The 26,829-nt window shown below is 39.3% G+C and overlaps 1 protein-coding gene across 3 annotated transcripts in view; it reads right to left on the bottom strand.

Moving 5' to 3' along the window:
• Positions 1–297: 297 nt before the first annotated feature.
• Positions 298–26,829, bottom strand: part of LOC123520621 (ubiquitin carboxyl-terminal hydrolase MINDY-1-like) — a 58,437-nt gene continuing 31,905 nt past the window's right edge. For all 3 annotated transcript variants that reach the window (XM_045283067.1, XM_045283069.1, XM_045283068.1), the window contains 2 exons: positions 24,251–24,413; positions 298–3,336 (listed from right to left, as the gene is read on the bottom strand). In XM_045283067.1, the coding sequence (XP_045139002.1) occupies positions 3,322–3,336; positions 24,251–24,413 (178 nt within the window). In that variant the 3' untranslated portion in view covers positions 298–3,321. The remainder of the gene's footprint in view (positions 3,337–24,250; positions 24,414–26,829) is intronic.

Genomic DNA, 26,829 nt, shown 5'->3' with positions numbered 1-26,829 from the left:
GCACAGAGAATGGTGTTTTGTTTATATCCACCAAAGTATCAACATGTCAAAAAATAACATATCACTCTTAATGATGCTCAGAAATAGTCTAGAATCACTTAGAAATATTCAAGATTAATTTACAAGCATAAACTACCACCAAAAGAGTGACATCATGTTATAGGTTATTTAAAATAGTGTTGCCAAATTTAGAAAAGCCACTAGTTGAGTGGTATTTCTACTGCTTGGAGTAATTTTTACTTTGAATGTAAAAGATACTTTTAGGCGCAACTTTTAGGAGTAAAGCCGAGGATAAAATGCATTCCTAGGAATCTTTATTAATACGGTCCCAGAGATAAAAAAAATTTACAAGTGCACCCAATTCTCGTTTTCTAATTCATATTGAGATTGGTTAATTTATAATGACTTTATATATGGAGTATAAAACAAGCTTTAACATATAAACTGCACTGGTTACTCCTCTCACCACAAATGAGGTGTTCAGAATAGTAGTGACGTAAGTGCCACCCTGGCCGATTTTGAGGTTTGTATAGCATTTTCTTCGTCTCGCCTTCAGCTTTCCGAATCTGCAATGTCCAAGTCAAAATTCGGCCCGCAACATAGTCGAAATTCCCATTCTTTGGAGGGGTACGCATGGCTGTGCGGCTGTCGACAAAAAAAAAACTCGTGCTCACTCAACAATGACATAATTTTTATGTACTCGGGCTGGCAATAGGAGGCCTCCATTTTCATCCTGGCATGTCTCAGCAAGCTGTGGTATAGCACTATCTTCTTCCTATTGTGTTTGGCTGGCATCTGACCAGTGAAATTCTGCTAGTAGTGAAGGCATTAATTGACCATATCGGCATCACATTAAAATGACAGCACAGTGAATTTTACACCAACGTATATCCACCCAGGCTACTCAGCGACCACTGGGGAGGCAGGGATGCGATGACGTGACGCAGCCTGGGATGCCAGGCCGTCCACCTCATCCCAGGGCCCCCCACCAATCATCATCATCATCATCATCGATATTGACATCATCACATTTATTGTCATCGTTTAGTCATCTTCAATCAACTGAGAAGCCTACACCAGCCATCGCCTTTATCAATGTAAGTGTTGATTTTTTTTGCACGCCCGTGCACGCCCGTGCACGCACGCACGCACGCACGCACACACACACACACACACACACACACACACACACACACACACACACACACACACCAAACACGCACAAACACACACAACAAGAGCTTTACCCAGTAACTTTTATTTTCTTATTATTTTTAAGAGTGGGGATTGTTTATTATTAATATCAGTATTATCATTAATTTTTCCGAAAATACAGGTGCCCGTCCCCCGGAAAAACACAGTTAATGAGCAACTTCAGAACGTAATTGCATTTTGCTTATAATTGTTGCAAAGCCCTGTTATAGAGCTTCATTTTGCACAAAAGTTGAGCTTTCTACCTCATCTCAGTAAAAGTTATTGCGTTCTGAATGTTGCAAAACTTTAACGTTTTTCTCCGTTTTTTTTTTTTTTTTTTTTTTTTTTTTTTTTTTTTTTTTTGGCGCTTACGTCACTACTATTCTGAACACCTCAAATACAGTCTGCCAAGATCACCTTCTAGTACTTTACCATCAAGATAGAATCTGGTTGGACTTAAGAAACTGGACCAACAAGTATCTATGTGGCACTGTGGTTATTATGTTGTATTTACATAAAGAAAATATAAATTTCAGACAAAAAAAACAAACATGGATATATATAAGGACTACCATGAGTCATCTAGAAACAGAACAAAAAAGACTTGAGAATAAGAGTGTGTTAATGTCACACAAGAATTGTGGAACTGCCTATGGCTAGTGATGTAAGCAACAGTGACAACACAAACCTTTATCAAACTGGAAGAGGAAGTAAAAATTTTTGTTTGTAAAGAGGTTCAGAATGAGTCATTTAACAAAATAGCTGGGTATCTCTTAACATAATATGGTCATTAATGAGACTTCTATAACCTAGGCAGAGGTGAGCTATATATGCTTTGTGTCTTTTGTTGTGAGAGTTTTGGCAACACAACAGCCAGTAGTTCATAAGTCTATGGGCAAGATTTAGAGCACCGATAAATGATTAAAAAATTATACTATTACAAAAAGGCAAGGCAAAAAAATTGAACACATAGTCAGTGAAACTAACAAAATAGTACATTCAACACTTCAGTTACAAAATACTGCCAAAATTATCTGATGTGTGCAAATTGTTACATAAAAATTGAAATGCAGAGTGGAGATAACAAGTGTATTCACTGCTAGTCATTTATATATATCATGCTTCATACCACAAAGAGTTTTCACTGCATGTATATTCTTTCTGTTACTCATCCACTTTATACCATCTTCAGCAAGTTGATGCAATATGAAACAATTTAAACCACACTGATTCATGGAGACTCAAATATTCTGGTGAGTGGCTATAGCAGGAAAATCTTTAATTACACCTCATCCTTGCACCTCCCAGTCCTCTCTCTCTCTCATCCTCTCAAACTCAGTGTCCACTCACACTCTACAAGGGTTCATTCTCTCATATGCCCAATATCTACTTTACTACTATATATTTTTCTTTTCAAATTGTAGACAATATGAAATACTACTAAAGATTACCATAACAATATTTTAAATAATTTTCACATAACTAGTATTTTTTTCTGGAAAATATAGATATATGTGTATATTACATGAGTAACCAGCAGATACATAATATAGAAGTAAGCACAATTTCTTCAACAAAATAAATAACTTTCTGTATATACATGTTTTCCAAGTGTGATGAAATTCATGCCAACCCTGGCCCTGAAAACTGAAGTGGTGGGTGTTGAAAAAAAATAAATAAATAAACATAAATATAAAACTGCCTGTGACATTCTCAATTCACAGAATACTGGAGAAGAGATGGGCAAAGTAGGGAAAAACATAATTTTTGCAGGACAAGTAAATATAGCAAGCATATAACCCATTATTTTTTATACTTAATATTTACTGTTATGTTGCCATTGCCTAACTAAAGTACACAATTATGGCAAAGCTTTCATAATAAATTAATTATATCAATGTTTACTTACTATTCATTTTAATATCCCAGACCTGAAAATCAAGTGACTTTATACACACAATGTACATGTTAATTAGACTAGGGAGGAGAGGAACTTTTTTTCCATCTTTTCTCATAATCAATAAGAATCACAAAGCCACCCACACACTTTCACTGCCCAGGAGAAGAGTACTGCTCCATCACTGGCCCAGTGGAAAGGGGCACCACCTGGTCCACTGCTTGTCACTCTCAGAGGATCACACACTGAAATAACAAATGTAAATTTTAATCTATTGTGCTTAAATGTGGTATATATGTTTTTTTTCCCATTCTTGTTAAACAAGTGTTCAATGTACCATCATGGACAAGTGTATTTTTAAGTAAAACATGTCTTTTTCATAGACTTATTTTGTTGTGGTGTGTAAGTAAAGAACCACACGATTTTCTTTTTGTTTTCTTTGTGAATGAGGAGCCAGGTTGAGCATAAAGGACAAAGGGTGGCAGCTTAGGTCATATGGGGATAGATCTGCTCCTTTGTATGAAGTAAATGCCCTGAGATGTATCAAGTTGCTAGATGCCACCAAGCTGGGTGACCCGAGGCATAAAATAAGCTATGATCTAGGTTTCTTTCTTCTTTCAGCTTCTGCCTTCTTCCCCCTGTAAGGAGGACCAATCACATAGCATCCTTCCCTCTTGATTGATATCTGTTTTCTTGAGTACAGGTTTCCCTTGCTATTCGATGCCTCATTATTCGATATTTCGATTTTCAGATCGTCATGAATTATGTCCACTTGCTTGTTTTCCATTGTCTGGGCTCGTGTATCTGATCATGTAAAGAAACGCACCGTGATCTCATCGCCACCCATGCCACAGCTGCCACCCATCAAAACTCATTACCGCTAAAAGTAAGGATAATTAGCCTAGGGAGGCGGTGGCGTAGCGGATAAGGTGGTGAGTGTGGGTTCAAATCCCACCATATGCCACCTTGAAACTTTGCCATTTGTCGAGTGGTTTAAAGTTATCTACATGTCACCCTGATAACCAAGTTCTAGGTAGAGGTGTAAATGCCTTACACCAAAGATGCACTTGGGTAGTGATATGGGTCCTAAAATGCATACCACTATAAATAAAATTGCCTGCATTATTAATGGATGGAAGCTGGACAGCGCTTCCCATACTCTTCAAATAGACCTACAGGTGCTATAGGAGAGAGAGAGAGAGAGAGAGAGAGAGAGAGAGAGAGAGAGAGAGAGAGAGAGAGAGAACATAAATAAATAAATCAAAATAAAAAAATAATATATATATATATATATATATATATATATATATATATATATATATATATATATATACCTCTTTATTTCTGTTTGTTTTTTGTTTGTCCTCTACAGGAGCTGCTAATCCAAAGGCTCTGGAGTGGTCTCGAGCCAACTGTAGCATCAAGATCAAGATCAGTCTCCAGTGTTTATTTTGCTAAAATTCACATTCATTGTTTGCTATTACAAGTGATACAAGTGACCTGCAACACCTAATGCTGATGGTTTTTAGGTGGCACAGAAAAGTGTTTTCTATCTCTCAATACACGTTAGCCATAGGTTACTCTCCTCATCAAATTAAATCCCATTGAACCTTAAGTTTGCAATTTGTTCATTCATTATTCAATCTAGTTTTCAAGAACATAACCCAATTGTAAAACCTGTACATACAATTCCTCATTTAAGATGTTAAACACCATGAAACACACAAGAAACACAATTGTCCATTTGTAGCTCTTCATTTATTCAACTCCTTCAGCATCCAATACCCAGAGCAGACACATCGTCTCACTGCCTGCTTTCACAGTTGACTCCTTCCCTAACATATGCACATGTAAACAACACCTCCAATTTTCCATTAGTGTTACCATACTCACAACAGTGACACCACATGTACCAGATATACAATAATGTATAAGATGAACATATTACCAAACCAAAACAAATTAATATATATTTTGTTAACAGTCATCCAGTCTAGAATGTGTACATAGCCAATTTAATTGTTCAATAAGGCTTTGCAATTTTTCAGTTTCTTGTGCAATGACATTATCATATTTCCTTGAAGCTCTACTCTGTGCCAAGGGTATGCATTGTCTAGATAGGATCCCTGGATCACTGTAATTCCAGTGATACTTTGCTTAATGTCAACTCCCACATAGTTGAAAATACAATCAGCCTATTTACCAACATCAATCTTGGTTCTCATCTTATTGATGATACACTTCTCAAAATTCCCTGTAGCACCCCAAAGGAACTCATTCACATGAATTAGAGAGACCAGCAAGTTCATCATTACAATGCCTGTAAAACAATGCAGGATCCACCTGTAACTGCACACAACTTGATTTCAGCAAATCAGCCCTGACAGTGAAGTACCAGACCCTAGCAGCATTCTTTAATCCACACACACATTTTTCAGCTTCCATAGTTTACTACAGCATCCACTACTTCCACAGTGGGTCTTAAATATACTTCCCTATCTAGAGTCTGCCTGAAGAATGCAGCTTTTATGTCAATGGAATTACATTTCCAGCACTTAATAGCAAGTAATGCAAGGAAATTCCTCAACACATCTTTTCCTACTGTAGGGGCATTAGCTCTAAAGCCATTTTCCTAGCATTCTTCAAATCCCCTAGCCACTAATCTAGCTTTAACAATGGAGGGCCTATCACCAAAATGTTTTTTTCAGTACACATCCATCACAGAGATGCATGGCTGACCACTGTCACACACTTTTTCAAACATGCCACAATATTTCCAGTTTTGCAACTTGCTTAGTTTAGCTTCTTTTACCCTTTTATCATCATGCAAGCCACAAGCCAGAAACACTTCCTCACAGTTCTCACTCTCACTTCTGTCTATTACTGGCACAGGTTCTTCTCTTTCCCTCCATTCCTGAACACTGTTCATCCAATCAAATAATTTTGGGTCCTCATTCTCACCACATACATTCAACCAGTATACTTATATTTACCCGATACTTTTCCTGTACAACTAAGAATGGTGGTAATTTTCCAGTAACATTCACCCACTGGCAGATACTCTACTGTTTGCCCAATCTTGAGCAACTTTGTACCTATGTTCAGTACACTGGGTTGCTGTTGTACATTCTCACTATTTCATTTATATAAGTAACCTTATGTTTCTCTATATAACTTTTTTTAATGTTGCCCTAAAAGAATTTGTAGTAAAATTGGCTGGTGGCCAACTTACTCATAAAATTCATAGATAATAAACACACAAAAATTCAAATAGGAATAATATTTAATCTAAAACCAATATAAAATAAATAAAAGTCCATGTTTTTGGCATGGTGTTTTTAGTATGGTGTTTCCCTCACTTAGCTCATCTACATCCAAAGCACATCTATTACCCCAAATTTTTTAATATACCCTATTTGGGTTAATTTACTCCTGTTCCCTGACTACTGCTCTACATCATCATCTTCACTATCATGAAAAATACTCAGAAATTCTCTTTGGATGTTCTTACGGTCTGCTTCCAGTAAGTGATCACCCGCCCCAATAACTCTCTCCCCTTATTGCTTAACTTATAGAGTTTACCAAGAACTCTAAAACTATGGATTTTTACACAATTATTACCATGCCTAATAAGTACCACTTTGTCATTATTTCCAATTACCATTCCTGGACCTTTCCACTCTTTACAATTATCTCTTTTGTAGTACACAGAATCACCAGGCTTATAGAACTTTTCTGTTGGTCTTATTTGATGTCTTAAGGCTCTGCTTTGATAAATGTTTACCCAGCACTGTGCAAGGCATTTAGATGTCTGGCAAAAACCTCACTTGTGGTGGTATCTTCCAAAGCCAGAGGATCATCACCACACACGGAAAGAAGTTGGGGATTCCAACCAAAAACAAGCTGGTATGGGCTATATCCCTCAGCTATCTGAATGGTGATTTTTGCATGAACAGCCCACACCAGAGCAGTACACAAATGTTGATCAGATTGATCAGACAAAATTCTATGGACCATTTCATCAATTACAGCATGATTCCTTTCACACACATTACTAAAGGAACTTTCTGCAGCTGTGTGATTTAGAGTAATATTTAAGTTTTCACACATGTTGCGGAATTCCTCATTGGCAAACTCAGCACCATTATTTGTCAGAATCTTCTTGGGACATCCTAATCTGGTAGCTATCTATTTTTCAATTACAGTAAGCCTCCACATTTAGCGATCCTATTAGTCTGCCAAAACTATCGCTAAATTGGAATTTCGCCAAATTTGAATACTACTTTAAATAGGGAAAAATACCAATCAGTCTTTCGTCCGCCCAAAGTCCCCATTTCGAGTCCCCATTTACAGCTGCAACATCGCCACCTTCATGAGAATCAGCACCCCCTGAACCACTAGTGGAGGCCATGGTGATAGTGAAACTCACTAAACAGCGAGGATGGGAGCACAAAAAATTAGTTCACACACTGGATTAACACACACAATAGCTCAAGTGTCAAGCGGGAATGCCGGAGGCACTGTGGGGCTGACGTCACGGTGTGGTAGTTATCGTAAAACAGGGGTAGCATGGAGACACCTGAGTCCATTATGAAAGTGTATTTACGGTAGCACAATACACAACAAGTGTAAACCGAGCGAAACGAGAGGCAGGAAGCATAGCGTGTCGCCTGAGGTGGCGGCGAGTGAGGACTGAGGGGAAGGACGTGACTTCAGACAGAAAGGGAGTATGGGAAAAACAAAGGCCAAATACACACGCGACTGGCTCAGAGCAAGTGGGAGGCGGGACAGTGTAGCGCGGTACATTCGCTAAATATGAAAGAAAATCACTAAACTTGAGGGCTTGGCCTTCTTCCAGATAGTCGCTAAATAAGGGTTTCACTAAGCTGGATTTTGCTAAATTCGGGGGCTTACTGTACATTTTCAATAATCACTTGCTTTTCTCTCTTATGAATAACCACAGATACACAAAACCGAGTAGCTAAGTCATTCATGTGAAGAAACCATAGGTTATTTTTCGTCCCATTCTTTCAAATCCATTGCCATTACCTCATTGAAGTCTTTGGCCAGTGGCATACACACCATCAGACGAGATGGAATCCTTTTGTATTTCAGACAGATTTCACAGTTATTTGATATTTCTTTCACCAACGTGTTGTAGTCTTCATCATATACACCAGCATCTTTCAAAAGCAATTCTAGTTTTCTTTCATTGGTGTAAGCAAATTGTTTATGGAGTTTCATAACAAATTTTTTCTTTTCTGTTATGTTACAGCCTTTGTTAAGTCAACACAACATTTTCAACTTTTTCCATATTCCTCAGTTATATCAATACAATAATAACCAGATGAAGTACACTTCAAGTCTATCATCTTTTCTAGAATTTCAGCTTAATCATTTTCTAAATAAAGTCACTTTGGCTTTATTCATTGTCTGCTTAGAAAGCAGTAATGGTATGTCGCACACAATTACATCTGTGTTCACAAAACATAATATCCCTTGAACATCACAAGGAAGTCTAACATTTTTCAGAGACTTAACTTTCTTACCACTACCAATCTTTAACCATTTTTTACTTTCATATTCCTTGACCAACCTCTTATCCTTGTCATCTAATGTGTCAAGATAACACTTAAACCAATCCACGCTACCAGCAATTGATGTTCACCCACTGTCCAAGACTGCATAACCTAAACTCTCTCCAGTTGACCCATACAGTGTTTAGTATGTACATATACATACCTCCTTGAGAAGTGTTTAACATATATATATATATATATATATATATATATATATATATATATATATATATATATATATATATATATATATATATATATATATATATATATATATATATATATATATATATATATATATATATATATATATATATATATATATATATATATATAAGGTCTCGGTTTACGTCAGAGTTACGTTCCTGAAACATGACGTAAGTCGATTTTGTACGTAACTCAAGTTTCCGTACATTTCAAAGCATATTATCAAGTTTTCAACCAATCATTGTTTATGGTCATTCAGGTAAGTTAAAAGTTATATTGTTATATTATTTACAACTATGTAGGAATAAGAAACACAAGCTTGTTTTTGTTGTTGATTAGGACCACGAACGCGAAGGACTGTAGGTTGCCGAGAGGGGTGGACGCCTGAGGCCGCCAGAAGGGTGGGCAGGTCGAATGTTGTGACGCCCACAGGGCGGACAGCTGGGAGCATAGTGCAGTGTGGTGGGAGTAGAAGCGTGGGCAGCGGGGCAGGAAATGCAATAGGAAAGGGTAATAGGGATCAGCAGACAGGCGCAGACGGTGCAAGTCAGCTGCAAGTGTCGTGTGGCCCAGGCGAAGGCTCCGGAATTGTTATTGTTGTGATGGGTGTGCGAGCCCTCAAGGTCGTCAACCTCCCCGTTGTCATGGTAACGGGCTTCCCATTTTCTTCTTCCCTCCCTCACATACAGCTGCTGCCTCCCTTCTCATGTCTTTCAATTATGTCCTCTTTTTTACAGTTGATTTAGCATACTGTGAGAGTGATTTCAATAAGGAATGGAGATTAATGCCCACAGTTTTTAGAGACATTTGCAGAATTTATGGAGAACGCTCTATGGATCTTTTTGTTTCTCGCCTTAACACCCAGTTAAATCTTTTCTATTCTTGGAGACCAGATCCTGAGGCATTAGGTACAGATGCTTTTTCTTTCTGTTGGAGTAATGCTTCACTCCTCTATGCTTTTCTTCCCTTAAAGTCATAAAAAACGTCATTCGAAAAATATGGGAAGACAAGGTGTCAGTATTAGTCATTCAGCCGGTATGGAGAACTCAACCTTGGTTTGCGGAGGCTCTTAACCTGTTGAGAGCTACACCTCAACTTCTTCCTCAGTGGTGTTTGTATCTACCCCAGGATCCCAAATGGATACACCCAGTCCAGAATCTGAGGTTGGCAGTATGGCCTCTGTCAGGGCATCTTTCCACAGGGAAGGAATTTTGGAACGGGTTACAGATTTTCTGTGAAAGGCCTGGGATGAGAAAACCCTTATTGCATAATGGAGGCATAGCAAAGTATGGAATGAGTTTTGTTTATGAGAACAGGTTGATTCTTTTATGTCCCATTTTAAATAAACTGTTGGATCATGTACTCTTTTTATTCAATAAGGGTAAAGTAGATGGTTCTGGTTACAAGTTACAACACCCTCAATGGTGAAGGGTCAGCTATCTCTACAGTAGCTAAGATTAATGAGTCTCCAGCAGGCCACCACAAAACTGTATGCTTGTTTATGAAGTCAACAGCTAAACAACGCTCGAAACTACCTAGGGTGGATTTACATGGGATCCTGATTTGCTACTAAAGACTTTAAATCATTGGGGAAGCAACACTCAATTATCTCTTTCAACTTTAACCAAAAAAGTGACAGGTTTACTCATTTTTAGAATTGGTTATCCATTTAAAACCTTTAATGTCAAAATCATTTGCAAGAAATAAGTTTTAGTACTTTTCCTTTGAATGTTAACATTTGTATTGTTGATGCCAAGGGACATATTTACAGTTGACAAACTAACTGAGAATAAGACCAGATCAATATAAACTGTTGTTAACAACCAGGAAACCTTTTGGGCCTGCATCAAAGGCCACAATTACTAGATGGGTCAAGGATGTCATGAGAGTCTGGTATAAATGAGGATTGGTTTAATGCCTATTCAGTTCAGTCTGCATCCACTTTTAAGGCATTTAGGACAGGAATGGCGTTGGTAAGACCTAAAAAAGCAATTGGTTGGAGACGTGAATCTGCTTTTACTAAACATTATAACAAGACCATATTACCTGTGGGTTCCTTTGGACAAAACATCCTGGAATCATATGCTGGGAATATGTAATGATTTGATTTTTGTCTCAGATTGTTTCTTGCATAGACATGTGTGTATGCACATTTGGTGTTTCAACCTTTATATTATGTTGGGGATGAGGCTACAAACTGTCATGCATGACATCACGCTGCTGGACAGCGCAGCCAATGAGGAATTACAAGATCTTTGTAACTTACCCCGGTAAGTGTGCGATGATCAGGATTCCTCTTAGGCTGTGTTGTCCAATTATGCGTGGTCATGCGTGCCCGCCCATCCATTTCAATTCATGTCCCTTTGTTTTTTTGGGAACTGTTTGTTACATAGCTCATGCTATAGTACACTGTCATTTCACGCATATTTATATATTTCATTGTCAGTTGCTCTTGTTAACCCTCTGTTAACCAAAATTCAGTGTTATGCTTTGTGAATGGTTGTTTTTCTGGTGATGTGTTCCCCCACATCACCTTTTCATCCCCTACTCCAGATGAAATCTGAGCCTGGTACCAGCGCAGCATAAGTCATGCATGACCACACATGGCTGGACAGCACAGCCTAAGAGGAACCCCAAACATCACACAATTACAAGAGTAAGTTACAATGATCTCAAAATTTTTCACCAGTGTTACCAAACCCACAACAGTGATATTATATAAGAACATGTACCAGATATACAATAATGTATAAGATGAACATACTATTTATGAAATTAATAAGTGAATGTAGCGTTGACCGGGGTGAATACGGGCCACTTTTTACAACTTTTATTATAAAATCTACACAAATCAGTCAAATCAATTGAAAAATTGTGTGAAAGTACCTTACTACTATGTTACTATTCCCTGAAAAAAAAAATTATGATCATTGTAGAAGTTATTAACATAAACAAGTGGCCTACTCTATGCTGAAGTCCTGGGGTGAATGGGGCCACCCTTTGGGATGAATTGGGCCATCCTTTGGGCCACTAAAGTTTTAATGTTTCTTTCAGTATCTTTTATGTATTTCACTTTTTCTTTTCACTTCTCTCTCTCTCTCTTTAATGTTCCTAATATATGTAAATGACCTACCAGATGGAGTGGCAAGTTATATCAATCTGTTTGCAGACGATGCTAAGATGATGCAACAAGTGAAAACACCGGATGACTGTCTTACGCTGCAACGGGACTTGGATTTCATGCAAGAATGGAGCGTAAAGTGGATGATGAAGTTTAATGCTGACAAGTGTCATATTTTGGAGATGGGAAGAAGTATCTACAGACCACACGCAAGATACAATTTGGGCGGGACTGATATTAAATGTACTGAGAGAGAAAAAGATCTAGGGGTTGTAATACAGGACAACTTGTCACCAGAGGGACATATAAACAAAATTGTGGGAGAAAGGTTGGCAATAGTAGCTAATATAAGAACAACTTTTGTTCACCTTCAGGCGGTGTCACACTAGCACTTTTTCCGTCTACTTTTTCCGTCGTTTTTCAGAAAATCGACAATATTTTGGCTGCGGCCTGTCACACACAAACGGTGTTTCGTTGTCACTTCCCGCCAACACAGACCGACAATGTAAACAAACATGGAGGCCACGCCGCGGCAAAGATACGCTGCTCTGAACATAATACTGTGTCTTACGAAACTTTGACGAGCTAAACAAGCCAAAAAGCATGCATGGATGCGTTCATGGTTAGTGGTAGAATCAATGCACGTAGAAGCAGGTTGAGGAGACGCGGCAAGTCTTGTGGTCTTGGTCTTGGTATGTAAACAAAGGCGGGAAATTTGCAGACGGAAGCGATCCTTAAGGCGGTGTCACACTAGCACTTTTTCCGTCGTTTTTCAGAAAATCGACAATATTTTGGCTGCGGCCTGTCACACACAAACGGTGTTTCGTTGTCACTTTCCGTCGTCACTTCCCGCCAACACAATGTAAACAAACATGGAGGCCACGCTGCGGCAAAGATACGCTGCTCTGAACGTAATACAGTGTATTACGAAAGTTAGACGACCTAAACAAGCCAAAAAGCGTGCATGGATGCGTTCATGGTTAGTGGTAGAACCAATGCACGTAGAAGCAGGTTGAGGAGACGCGGCAAATCTTGTGGTCTTGGTCTTGGTATGTAAACAAAGGCGGAAAATTTGCAGACGGAAACGATCCCTATCGTCTGACAAATTCATGCGATAAGTTCATGCGGAACGTTGAAAAATCGACGGAAAAAGTGCTAGTGTGACACCGCCTTTATCGTCTGACAAATTCATGCGATAAGTTCATGCGGAACGTTGAAAACTAGACGGAAGTCGCATTAATCGACGGAAAAAGTGCTAGTGTGACACCGCCTTTAGTGAGTCTCTGGTAAAGAAAATCATAGAAGCGATTCTGAGGCCAAAACTAGAGTATGCCCAGGTAGTGTGGGCACCGCACCTAAAGAAGCACACAAGGAAGCTAGAAAGGATGCAAAGAGCTGCAACCAAGTTAGTACCGAGCCTGCAAGATATGGATTACCTAGAGAGATTGCATGCCCTGCAGCTACCAACTTTGGAAGAAAGAAGGAAGCGAGGAGATATGATTCAGATGTTCAAATGCGTGAAGGGGGTGGACAAGATTGACTGAGAGGACTTCCTCGAGCTAGACAGTGAGAGGAGAACGAGAGGTGGTCACGAGTTCAAGCTGAGATTGCCGGGAAACACGACTGACATCGGGAAGTATAGCTTCCCAGCGAGAGCTGTTCGTGCTTGGAATGAACTACCTAGAGAGATAGTGAGAGCAAGTAATATTCATAGTTTCAAGGAAAAGTATGATGAGTAGATGAAAGTGAGCTGGACACCACGAGTTTAGCTCATCTCCCGCAACAAATTTATAAGTAAACTCTGTCTCTCTCTCTCTCTCTCTCTCTCTCTCTCTCTCTCTCTCTCTCTCTCTCTCTCTCTCTCTCTCTCTCTCTCTCTCTCTCTCTCTAGAATATGTTTTTAGATTTTTTATAGTTCTTATAGGCCATATCCACACCTTGAATCTGATAAGGTGTTGTGCCCACAAGCTTTATGAGTTCACAAAACACATATTTCACATCAACAGAGTTATCAACATCATCCCTTTTCAGCCTGTCATACATGTCATTTGGTTTTCTTTCCAAAACTTTCATTTTCAAGAACTCTTTGCCATACATAATCACACGCCCAATATATGCTTTTCCATAATCCACCCCATAGTAGCCATTTTCTTCTATTTCTCTCTTTTTCTGTATTCTACTGTATTTCCGAGCATTAAACATTGCAACACCTTCAATTTCTTCATCTTCGTCCATGTCCTCTATACTGCTGATTGAAGAATGACTGCTGTTCATTAGCTTAGCATCTTCCTCCTCTGCTGAACTGGGCTCCTTCAGTGGAGTGCTGTTGCGAAATCTCTTCCTTGATGTCCTTTCTTCTGGTGCCTTCCTTTTCTTTTCTACAGTCTCTTCTTCAAACTCTTCCAGAAAGTCGTCAACATCTTCTTCCCCAGATGAAACTTCTTTCCTTTTTCTTGTGGTTCTGTTTCTTTGTTTTTCTTCTGCTTTATTCTTCTTTTCAAGGATCATCTTTTCTTTCTCCTCGACTGCTTCTAAGAACTCATCGTTCGTTATGACGCAACTATGGACATCTATTTTTCTTCTTGCCATTGTCTGTGTTGTACAGTACAGTACCACTAGTGGTTGGGTAGGGCTTTCTGAAAACATCTGTCATTATCAGCTCGAAAGAGGTTGAAGGGGAAATCATCTCTCTGGGAGGATTGACCTTCTTTGGAGTCGCTGGTTTGTGAACCGACTCTGAAGATGTTTGGACACTTTTGCATAATTTATACAGATCTGGGTTGAATGTTTTCACTGGATAAACACTGCGGTCAGGTGGATACAAACCAGTCTTTTTAAAGGCCATTTTTATATTTGGGAGACTGAAACATTCATCCCAAACCTTGCCCACCAAATCTACGAATTCCCCTTTGGTAATTTTCCGAGCATAGTTTGCTGCTTGCCATTTGGCAATAGTGGCATCCCACCTGGTCTTAAAAGGCTTAAAATAGCAAACAAACAAGGTTGCAGTACATCAGTGGTGTGAGGAGGATGTTTAATGATGGTTATAACTAAAACAAAAACATTGAGAAGCTTTAATTTAGAAAAAAAGATATGAAAGTGTGGTGGCCCGATACACCCCGGTATACGAAATACACCGGGGTGAATCGGGCCACTAACTGAAGTGCCTATAGCACTAAAACCAAAAGGAATTTTTAATTTCTGATTAACCCCTTCGCGCCGGATGTTAAAAAAGCCCGCCTGTATGATATACGGGTGGTTGTGCCGCGCGCCCGAGCGCGGGAAACTCGTGCAAGCTTGTCATACTTGTCGTCTTTGTGTATTATGCTGCTATTTTTTAGTCACTATATCGCCTTCGAAGAGGAAAGTGGACGCTTTTCTCTTTGGAGAGAGAGAGAGAGAGAGAGAGAGAGAGAGAGAGAGAGAGAGAGAGAGAGAGAGAGAGAGAGAGAGAGAGAGAGAGAGAGAGAGTGACATTTGCTAATATTTTAGACACAAGCGGACGCATGTAGCTTATCTTTCGAGAGGAAGATGGGGAGAGAGAGAGAGAGAGAGAGAGAGAGAGAGAGAGAGAGAGAGAGAGAGAGAGAGAGAGAGAGAGAGAGAGAGAGAGAGAGAGAGATTTGTTGTTTTGTATGTGTGTGTGTGTGTGTGTGTGTGTGTGTGTGTGTGTGTGTGTGTGTGTGTGTGTGTGTGTGTGTGTGTGTGTGTGTGTGTGCCACGAATGTTACAAGGCGGGACGCATGTAACTTATCTTCGAGAGGAGAGGGGATGGAGGAAAGGGAGAGGGGGAGGAGGAGAGGGAGGGGGAGGAGGGAGGAGGGAGGGAGGGAGGGAGGGAGGGAGGGAGAGAGAGAGAGAGAGAGAGAGAGAGAGAGAGAGAGAGAGAGAGAGAGAGAGAGAGAGAGAGAGAGAGAGAGAGAGAGAGAGAGAGAGAGAGAGAGAATTTGTTGTTTTGTGTGTGTGTGTGTGTGTGTGTGTGTGTGTGTGTGTGTGTGTGTGTGTGTGTGTGTGTGTGTGTGTGTGTGTGTGTGTGTGTGTGTGTGTGTGTGTGTGTGTGTGTGTGTGTGTGTGTGTGTGTGTGTGTGTGTGTGTGTGTGTGTGTGTTCACGAATGTTACAAGGCGGGACGCATGTAACTTATCTTTCGAGAGGAGAGGGGATGGAGGGAAGGGAGATGAGGAGAGAGAGAGAGAGAGAGAGAGAGAGAGAGAGAGAGAGAGAGAGAGAGAGAGAGAGAGAGAGAGAGAGAGAGAGAGAGAGAGAGAGAGAGAGAGAGAGATAAGAACAGTCTATGCCATTGGGTAATTTTAGACACAAGGCGGGACACATGTAGCTTATCATTAGTGATTGGTGGAGACAAGGATGGTGGGAGGAGCACTAGGATTTCAAAGACAGCATACGGCGCGTGTAGTTGGTATCCAACACACTATAAGGGACAACTGAACTCAAGAGAGCTCAGAAAAGAAATATGACACCTACGTAGGCGTCACCGTATATGCTACTGGGGCTTCATGACGCCTACATAGGCGTCACCGTATTGAAGGGCTTAAAGCATGCAAAAGAACAAAGAATTATCTATATGACCTGCAATTTTTATAAAAATTCAACAAAACTTAGTGTACTTTTAGGAGAAATAGAATAAAAGGTTTTTTTTTTCTGATACAAGAATTTTGCAACTTTGAAAAACACGCTTTTTCTTGGGACGCCCTAAGAACCATAAGTTTTAGGTCAGGACCAAAAACTTTTTTAAGGTTGTGTAGATACTGAAGTGGGCTTTCAAGGTATCGTATTTCCCGTCTCATAAGACGCACTTTTTTTTTCCTGAAAAATGCCCCAAAATCACCCTGTGTCTTAACACTGGAAGGTCAATTTGATAGGGGTGTCTGACAAGCCTCCAACACCCCAGAAATGACATAGAAACACTCACACTCAACAAACATACAATGTAATCCTACAATTATCATTTACTTTGATACTACACTTTGTTCAATGAAGGTACAGTATACGAAGATATCTATTTTGATACTGCACTTTTTCTGATGAAGGTAACAAGTGAATTACTAATGAAATACTGCAGTATTTCATTAGTAATTCACTATCACTCACTGCCACGGAGTCCAGGTTATCCTCATGGCATGAGCGTATATGAATACAGGCAACACCCATTTAACGAAGGTTCACACAACGAAATTTCGCTACAATGAAGGTTTCGTTTTACTACCATCTGCTCGTTTAACGAACACCAAACTCGCTTTAACGAAGATCCAGGCAATTTTTTCCAAATTTGAAAGCCCCACCGTATCATGCAAGCTGACAGGCTTTTGAATACACCAAAAGCTGCTGGTACTAAAGGCGGTGTCACACTAGCACTTTTTCCGTCGACTTTTTCCGTTGTTTTTCAGAAAATCGACAATATTTTGGGTGCGGCCTGTCACACACAAACTGTGTTTCGTCGTCACTTTCCGTCGTCACTTCCTGCCAACACAGACGATAATGTAAACAAACATGGAGGTCACGTCGCGGCAAAGATATGCTGCTCTGAAAGTAATACTGTGTATTACGAAACTTAGACGAGCTAAACAAGCCAAAAAGCGTGCATGGATGCGTTCATGGTTAGCTCGTCGGGAAAGTGAAAGTGTGTACCACAGGCTGTTGAAAGAGCTGAGTTTAGAGGATCACGAGACGAGAACTGGACCAGGCTGGACAAGGACCAGTACCACAGACTTCTTGAGTTAGTAACACCTCTCATCGCCAAAAGTGACACGAAGATGAGGAAAGCTGTCACTGCAGGAGAGCGTTTGACACTGACACTTCGTTACTTAGCCACAGGTTAGTCTCAATGATAAGTAGAGGTATATTTTTGGGCACACCTGAAGAATGACGGTCCCACCTGACTCAGCTGCTAGGCACGGGCCCAAGTTGCCAGGTAAGCACTTTCAGCTGTGGTTACGCACACACACGATGCTTGTCTCCCGACATTAAAATTATCCCACACATACACACAATAGTGTGGTTGAGAGTTCGAGAGTGTATCAGTGTGTGACATAGCTCGCTGACAGTATGTAGGGGAGCAGCATGGTAACACTGCAGCAGAAAATGCATAACTGACAGCTTTGGCCTGCTCCTAGCAACTGAGCCATGCGGGACCGTCACCCTTTAAGAGTGCATATTTTTGTAACTGACTGATGTTAAGTTAGCCTAAGAAATGCCAGGAAAAAAGTTAACTACTGTAAATTTACTGATATATATTTTGCAAGTGCACCCACTCACTTTCAGAACCACTTACTATTTTTCCTAATCTCACCTAACTTGTAGAAAAATAACCTAACCTAACATAGTAAAAACAAATTTTAAGAAATCTGTGGTGCTGTTATTATAAATTCGTAGTATATATGTCAGGGTTTCTAATGGTTCAGCTTGATTAGTTCTTGCCATTGAGACAGGTAAAACTTTTTACTTCAAGCTTTCATGGTTCAGTTATATTGGTATTACAAATATTGTTTGACCTTGATAATGTTATACAACAATACAGAAGAGTAAATGGAAACTAGATAAGTGTTTATCAAAGCTAGATCTGAATCACTCCAGTTGACTTTAGAATATTGTATGCAAGTAAATATTTACCATACACCATGACTTACGCCATTCATAATTTCAGGGGAATCTCAAGTTTCACTCGGCTACCAGTTTCGCATCAGCCACAACCTCATCTCTTCAATAATACCTTCAGTATGTAGAGCCATCTACCAAGTTCTGCAGCCACAGTACCTTTACCTACCAAGAAACCAAAGTGAGTGGCAGCATGTTGCAAGCCAGTACTATGCAAGGTGGAATTTTCCTATGTGCATTGGGGCTCTAGATGGCAAGAGGGTACTAATTTCTAAGCCACCATGTTCTGGGTCTGAATATTATGACTACAAGGGCCATTTTAGTCTCATCATGATGGCACTTGTAGATGCAGACTACAAATTCATGTATGTTGACGTAGGTGCTAGTGGTCGAGCTAGTGATGCTGGAGTGTGGGAGAGATGTGGCCTCAGAGATGCTATTGAGGGAAAAAAAATAAATATTCCATCTTCTACCTCTATTCCATTCACCAGGAGGCAGCGTCCTTTTGTAATAGTTGATGATGATGCCTTTCCTCTCAAAACGTACCTCATGAAGCCATATCCTGGGAAAGACCTACCCAATGAAAAGCTAGTTTTCAACTATCGTCTGTCACGTGCAAGGCGTACATCTGAAAATGCTTTTGGAATAATGGCTGGTAGATTTCAGATTTACAAAAAACCTATCAACACATCTCCTGAGAATGTTATATATATAGTTCTTGCCATTGTAGTACTCCACAATTATCAACTCCACCATGTTCTGGGTCTGAATATTATGACTACAAGGGCCATTTTAGTCTCATCATGATGGCACTTGTAGATGCAGACTACAAATTCATGTATGTTGACGTAGGTGCTAGTGGTCGAGCTAGTGATGCTGGAGTGTGGGAGAGATGTGGCCTCAGAGATGCTATTGAGGGAAAAAAAATAAATATTCCATCTTCTACCTCTATTCCATTCACCAGGAGGCAGCATCCTTTTGTAATAGTTGATGATGATGCCTTTCCTCTCAAAACGTACCTCATGAAGCCATATCCTGGGAAAGACCTACCCAATGAAAAGCTAGTTTTCAACTATCGTCTGTCACGTGCAAGGCGTACATCTGAAAATGCTTTTGGAATAATGGCTGGTAGATTTCAGATTTACAAAAAACCTATCAACACATCTCCTGAGAATGTTATATATATAGTTCTTGCCATTGTAGTACTCCACAATTATCTACGGGTAAATTCTGGAAAAAAGCATGCAGCATCACACAACACACATGGAGAGCATAGGCATGAAGAAGTGGAAGACGTCCTCCAGGAAGCATGTCAGAGACTACCACCCATTGGCCGAGGTCACAGTAATGATGCTAAGGTGGTGCGGGAAACATTTGAAGAATACTTCAATAATGAAGGAAGTGTCCCTTGGCAAGCAGAGAGAATGCTCATGCACTAATTCTGCTATGAATAAATGTTTCAATTGTATATATTCTTATATATGTAATATTGGTCAGGATTAAGTTTTTTTGCTGCATGTTCTATAGTCTGGATAAAGTGTTTTTGTACTAAGTTGTATAGGTTGGATTAATATTATATTGTAGTAAGTTTTATAATGTGGACTATGTTTATTTGTGATATGGGGATTAATTTAAAATGGATGAAGTTTACTTGCTATGGTTATAACTATAACAGTTGGGATGAATGTTATTTCCATTAATAAGATGAATTACAGTTTGCTATTTTTTTCCTTTTTCTTTTCTGGTATTGATCATGAATAACGGAGTGTTACCCTTGTATAAGTTTACATGCCTTCATACTTTCTCTGCTACCTTTTAAATATCATTATTAGTAACAACAAACTTTTTTTTGCATTAAAATAACAGACATAAATATTAACTGTATTTCCTGAGAGAGGCATCATATTTTAATTTTTACTGTTTTGAAAAATTGTGCTTCTGTGATGAAATAAAACATGCTTGATTTGAGACAACTTTATATATTTTGCCTTGAATTATAATTTTTCATCACTCCCAATAGCTGAAAGGCTGCTGACATCCTTTCAGCAGAGGGCAGGTCACGCATCCAGTGCATCACCATCCTGCCAAAACTGAAACTGAAATCATCTTTTTCTTTATTTGCCTCATTTAGGTTTTGTAGGGCTTCTCTGCACTCTTCCTCAATGTGGCTTACGTCATGTCTCCTCCTCTTGCATTTGCTTGATGGGGTAGTGCCAGAAGAGTGAACAGGTGTCATTCCTGTTGACAGCAATGCACTGCCTGGTGAAGGTGCCTCTACTTCAGCTGTATTACCTTCACACAACAGTGAAGGTAATGAAGTAGTACAGGGAGATGGCGATGAGGTGTAAGAGTATAAAGGTGAAGGAGTTGAGGAGCTGCTGGGGGATGCAATGGACGCCTCCTGTGTCCCATCTTAGTTAGGCTACATCGATTAGGTTAGGTTGACTTTCAAATTTTATAACAAGTACTCTGTAGTTTCTGGGGAAAATACTATCTAAAAATGAAAAAGGATATTTGGCCCAGAAAAAATTGCCAACATGCCACAGTGTAGGGGATCACTACAATTACAAGATGTGTAATTAGAATTCTGTGTGAATTGTCCATGGCGTACATGGCAGTATTCATACAGCTTATCACCAAGGTGTGCCATTAGCAATCTTTTAAACCCTGACAAGGTGGAGGAAGGTGGTTAGGTTGAGGTTAAGTTGGAATTTCTTTCGTAGTTATATTTTATGGTTAGTTTGTTGGTGGTTGTTTTCTATCTATGGTTAATCAGCCTACAAGGAAAGAGGAAATTGATTGTTCTCATTACCTGCTGTAATGTTGCTAAGTTCTGGGAAGCTGTCTCGGAGGGCACACGTGATAGTATTGTATGCCGCTCTTTTCAGGGTTTTCTTCAGGTACGAGTTGTCCGTGTGGTCCCACAGACACTTATGGCTCCTTATGTTCTCCACAAGGAACTCCTCTGAAAGACGTGTCCACCTTGGATGCTGTTTTCCCTCCATTCTAAACTACCAAAGTGTAGTGGTAGAACCAATGCACGTAGCTGCAGGTTGAGGAGACGCGGCAAGTCTTGTGGTCTCGGTCTTGGTATGTAAACAAAGGCGGAAAATTTGCCGACGGAAACGATCCCTATCGTCTGACAAATTCATGCGATAAGTTCATGCGGAACGGTGAAAAATCGACGGAAATCGCATTAGTCGACGGAAAAAGTGCTAGTGTGACACCGCCTTAAGGCCTGCCTCAGGAGAAATCCTGAGACACCTGTCGAATAAAGATCAAGATCAAGCCTCTCGTGGACAACACAGGCGCTGCCGATACAAAGGCCTGACTCAGAAGAAATTCTGCGTCACCTGTAGCATCAAGATCAAGATCACGCGCACCACTCACTCTCCAGTCAAAATATGACAGCGTCACCAGCAGCTCATCTTCTCTAGTTCAACTTACCACCAAAATGCCCTGCAATGTGGCCTAACGTTCCTAAGAATACCAGAAAGTGTCTTACTCTCGAAGTGAAGCTGGGTATTATTCACAGACAAGAGAGAGGCCAGAAAACTAATAACATTGCTTGCCACCATCTTGACTCCATCTACTGTCTACTATTTTCAAGTCAGCAGACTCTATTAAGAAGGATGGTGAGACTGCATCTTCCTTGAAAGCTAAAAGAACCACCTGAACTCGTGACTCTACAATGGATAAAATGGAAAGCCTTGTGATGCGCACTTTGTTTATATTCCACAGGTTGCCGGTTAGTGTATTTCTCGTTTCACTCTCCCTCCCTTCATAAAGTTAAGATCATCAACATTATAAAGTTACGTACATATATACATTAGTGTACATTATAATGACTTAAATTAAACTACCTAAATATTTAACTTCATAATTTTTACTTTCATTAAACCTTTTACTGTACTATGATGCACTCTCACTTTGCTTCCTCTCAATGGAAGTTCAAATCAGGGGTTAAACTTAATATAATTGGTTCGCTTAACAAAGTTTCACTTAACGAAGTGTTTTTTAGGAACGTAACCTCTTCGTTAAGCGGGGGTTACCTGTACTAATAAAATATGATATCCATTATAGCAGGCAATAGAGGAGTGGAAACAAATTCAATTTCGTGGTGAAGGACAACACGCCAAGCTAAAAAGGTCACGAGAAGAAGAAGCGGCCAAGTCACCGGAGTCTCCGCCGTCTGTGGCTGATCTCATTATCTCTGCTTTATTTTTTGGTATTTCATGTACATGTAAGATTTCACTTTATGTATTATAAAACAATCCTTTCTTGGGGGCAAGGCTTGTAAAAAGCTAATAGAAATATATATATATATATATATATATATATATATATATATATATATATATATATATATATATATATATATATATTTTTTTTTTTTTTTTTTTTTACCCATGTGGTATGTTGGGGACCAGCCCAGAACGCACCCCCCCTATTTCCATTATTTCCTATGGGAAAATTATGTCCGCTTAACAAATTTCCGCTCTACAAACAGCTTTGACACCCCCTATCCTGTTCGTTATGCGGAGTATTACTGTATTCACTTTTTTCATACATTTTTGAGGAGTGGCCCAATTCACACCAGCTAGCAGGGGGGACCAGTTCACCCCAGTCTATGCAACTTAACATAAGAGCTTTAAGATATATTATATCATTGTATATTGTGTCAGGGTGGTATTTAAATATTATGTCCAAGTTTGGTGTGTACAAGGTTATGGTGGTTATGTTGTATGGAGTTTGTGTGCAGAGAGGCAGAACTAAGCATCTTGGGAATATTGTTTCTTGGTGTTGTGCTGGAAGGGAGAACTTGCCTCTTCTGTGCAATTTATCTGTCCTGGAGCTTTTGTTTTGTTGTATGTGTTTGTTTACTCTTTGCAAATATGTATAGCCTTGTTTGTAATTGTGTAAAAATTTGGTTTGCTTTGAGTCTAATTAATGCAAAGCAAAGGAAATGATGTTGTCCCCAGACAGTAATTATTGGACCTAGGGTGGCAACCTTGAAAACTTTGTGTCCACTGGTGTTGCACATAGTGTGACCCCAGTTCATGATGCTATATGAAGAGATTTTTCCAAATCCAGACATGATTAGTGCATGTGGGAAATAAATCTTTTCTCATCAAATGTATCACTATTTTCTTTTATTGGATCAGCCAGAGTGCACACACTGCAGCCCAACAAGAAAAATACTGTTACCATATCTCTTACATATCATAAAACATTACCTAACAGAGAAATGCTAAGGGACCAGGAACCCCCCCCAAAATGTGACAAGACCTGACAACCTGCTTGGTATATCTGCCTGTGAAAGAAATCTATCTTTCTAGCTGTGAAATTTCCTCCCAAAGATAGAGAACGGCATATGCCCTCACCCAAACACAATTTTTCCTTGTTCAAGCACTCCACTGCTGTCAACAGCTTTTTCACACAAGTATTCCTTTACTTTACACTCCCATTCTTTTGAAAGACTTAACTTAACTTCCATTCTTACCACTCTTAATCCCAAGTTCAAGAAAATCTATACAATATTTAATGATTGTGATGGGTACTTTGAATTGGTTTAAATAATACATTTTTGCTATCTATGTGAGTACAAAAGAAAACAATTCCAAAACAAAAAATTTCTTACCTCCTTCTTTTTCTTGTCCTCTTGTGGCTGAGGGTTGTGCTGGGGGATGGGTGTGGGCACAGATGGAGGGACTGTGGTGGCCTGGCGGGACGGTTGAACTTCAGCTTCATCCTCGGCTGCTAACCTGTTTTCTTCTTCTTGTAGCTTCTTTGCCATCTCTTCACTGCAAGGTTATAAAAATTAAGCATGACCAGTACATTTTTGCCATCTCTTCACTGCAAGGTTATAAAAATGAAGCATGACCAGTACATATGTGCATACACACACACACACACACACACACACACACACACACACACACACACACACACTAATGTTACCATAATGAAGCAATACAATTCAACCAGGGATGATCAACAGCTATGAGAGATAAATGAGTTTCACCCTCCCTTCTTTCCATGCTCTTCATTATGGCTGAATCTTATATCAACTAAATATCACTATTGTTAATAGAAGGAGTGATCCATGAGTGCAAGTATGGTATGGTGATAATAACCTATAAATTTCTATAACAATAAGCTTCCTCAGCAATGTTTTGGCTATACTTCACCCAGTCCTGAAAATTTAAATAGAATATACTATGGGAACTTTTATCTTCTTACTCACCCAACTGTCCCCCAGCTAACAAAACATAGAAAGCATCAATAAATATAATTTTAAGTTACAGATAATTTAGCTTTAGTGCATGTGGTTGACAAGTAGTGTCAACTTGATGAACCCCAAGTCACTGGGTTCCTGGCCAACAACTTATCATGTTACATAGCAAAGACAGCCCCTTTGCTGTTTTCAAGGATTCTGTGCGACTGCTCCCAACAATGGGATTTGAGCAGAGAACTTGGTTCACAATTCACCATCATCAGAAACTTAAGTCTTGTGCCTTTTGCCAATTTATCTATAGTAATTACTAACACTTATTTTATACTGTAATCACCCTTTAGTATAACATTACAATTTATATACAAGTCACAACATAGGCCAACAATACATGGATATTATGTGTGACACCATGGAAATTTCCACATCCTGGAGCCAGGCATTACCTGAATCTATATTCAGGTAATATGAGTATCTGAGATTAAATTCCTCCATCTATCCTGAGACCTTCGAGGCACTATTCACGGTTGCCTAGTCTGCACCTCAGGGTTAATACTCTCCTGGACATGTGGCAACACTTTGGGTCTGCTGACCTCAACAGGATTGTTCGGGATAGGCTCATGAGACCACTCCAGCAGAGAAAATTTTTGATAGTTCTAAGTCTTTTATCCATTGACCATGATCTCAGCCATTATAATGCTACTGTTTCCATCAGGATACAATTTATAATATTCTAGCCCTGTGGATGAGATTCTGCCCCATTTTCAATAAGATAACTTCACCTTCCTTAAGGAAAACTACATTTTCAGCTGGTTGAGCACAACAGAATTTCTCAAAGACTAATCAGATATTCTTTGGACAGACATTTCTCCCACCTCTCTAACAACTTATTTTATTGACTATAAATTTATCTCAAATACCAGAACCTGTTGTCTATAGTGGGGTCTAGGATATGATCCTCCATCTCAATGGAAAAGAATGGTTCTATTCACTTCCAATACAAGAGATAAGATGGTGTTATGGTTACTAGATTTACACGAGTGTTATTTAAGTATTCTGGAGGTTGATTATTGATTCTGGTCTTAATTTCCACAACTCTCTTTTCTTATTAAGATTTAATTTAGATCAATATAGCATTTTCTTTAGACAATTTGACTATAGTGGAACCAGACCAACTTGGAACTTAGGACGTTGGATACACTTGTCATACATTAATGTAATGTTTACACTTGACATACACATCACACTCTTTCTCTCGTTCATTGTTTCATGTAATTATAATATTTCATATATGACTGCATGGCCTAGTGAATGGTTTTCAATTTAGAAATGGAAGAACAATGCTGCATATCATCCAATATACATAGAGTACAGTATCCAAGTTTGCAATAAATAGATTGACATTGCAGGTCGCAAACTTTAAACCATTATTCTTGTAGGGGAAAATTGAAAACTGACATTATCACACCAGAAATGGTTCATAATTCTCATAATTTTTACCCTTATTTGACCTGTTTTTTCAATTTTTTCCTGTTTTAAGCATAAACAAATATCACACTGTCAGAAGTGATATGCATACCTCCCACAGGGTTAAAGGGGGGGAAAACAATGTTGATAAATGAAGTTGTCACTAGATTCTATGGCCTCTCTTCTCCTTTCTCTTCATCTTGCCTACTTAAATCTTCATTTCTTCAATGAATATCATCTATAGCAGGGGTAGACAAATTTTTTCAGTTCAAGGGACATACAGGCAACCCCTGCTTAACAAAAGTTCACACAACAAAATTTCACTACAACGAAAGTTTCATTTTACTACCATCTGCTCATTTAACAAACACCAAACTCGATTTAACAAGTTTTATCCAGGTAATTTTTTCCAAGTTTGAAAGCCCGCCGTATCACGCAAGCCGACATGCTTTTGAATACACCAACGCCTCTCGTGGACAACACACGCACCACTCACTCCCCCTGTTCAAAACAATAAC

Source organism: Portunus trituberculatus, chromosome 47 (genome assembly GCF_017591435.1).
Source record: "Portunus trituberculatus isolate SZX2019 chromosome 47, ASM1759143v1, whole genome shotgun sequence".
Taxonomy (NCBI): domain Eukaryota; kingdom Metazoa; phylum Arthropoda; class Malacostraca; order Decapoda; family Portunidae; genus Portunus; species Portunus trituberculatus.
The sequence above is the reverse complement of the archived record's forward strand: the minus strand, read 5'-3'. Positions and strand labels throughout refer to the sequence as shown.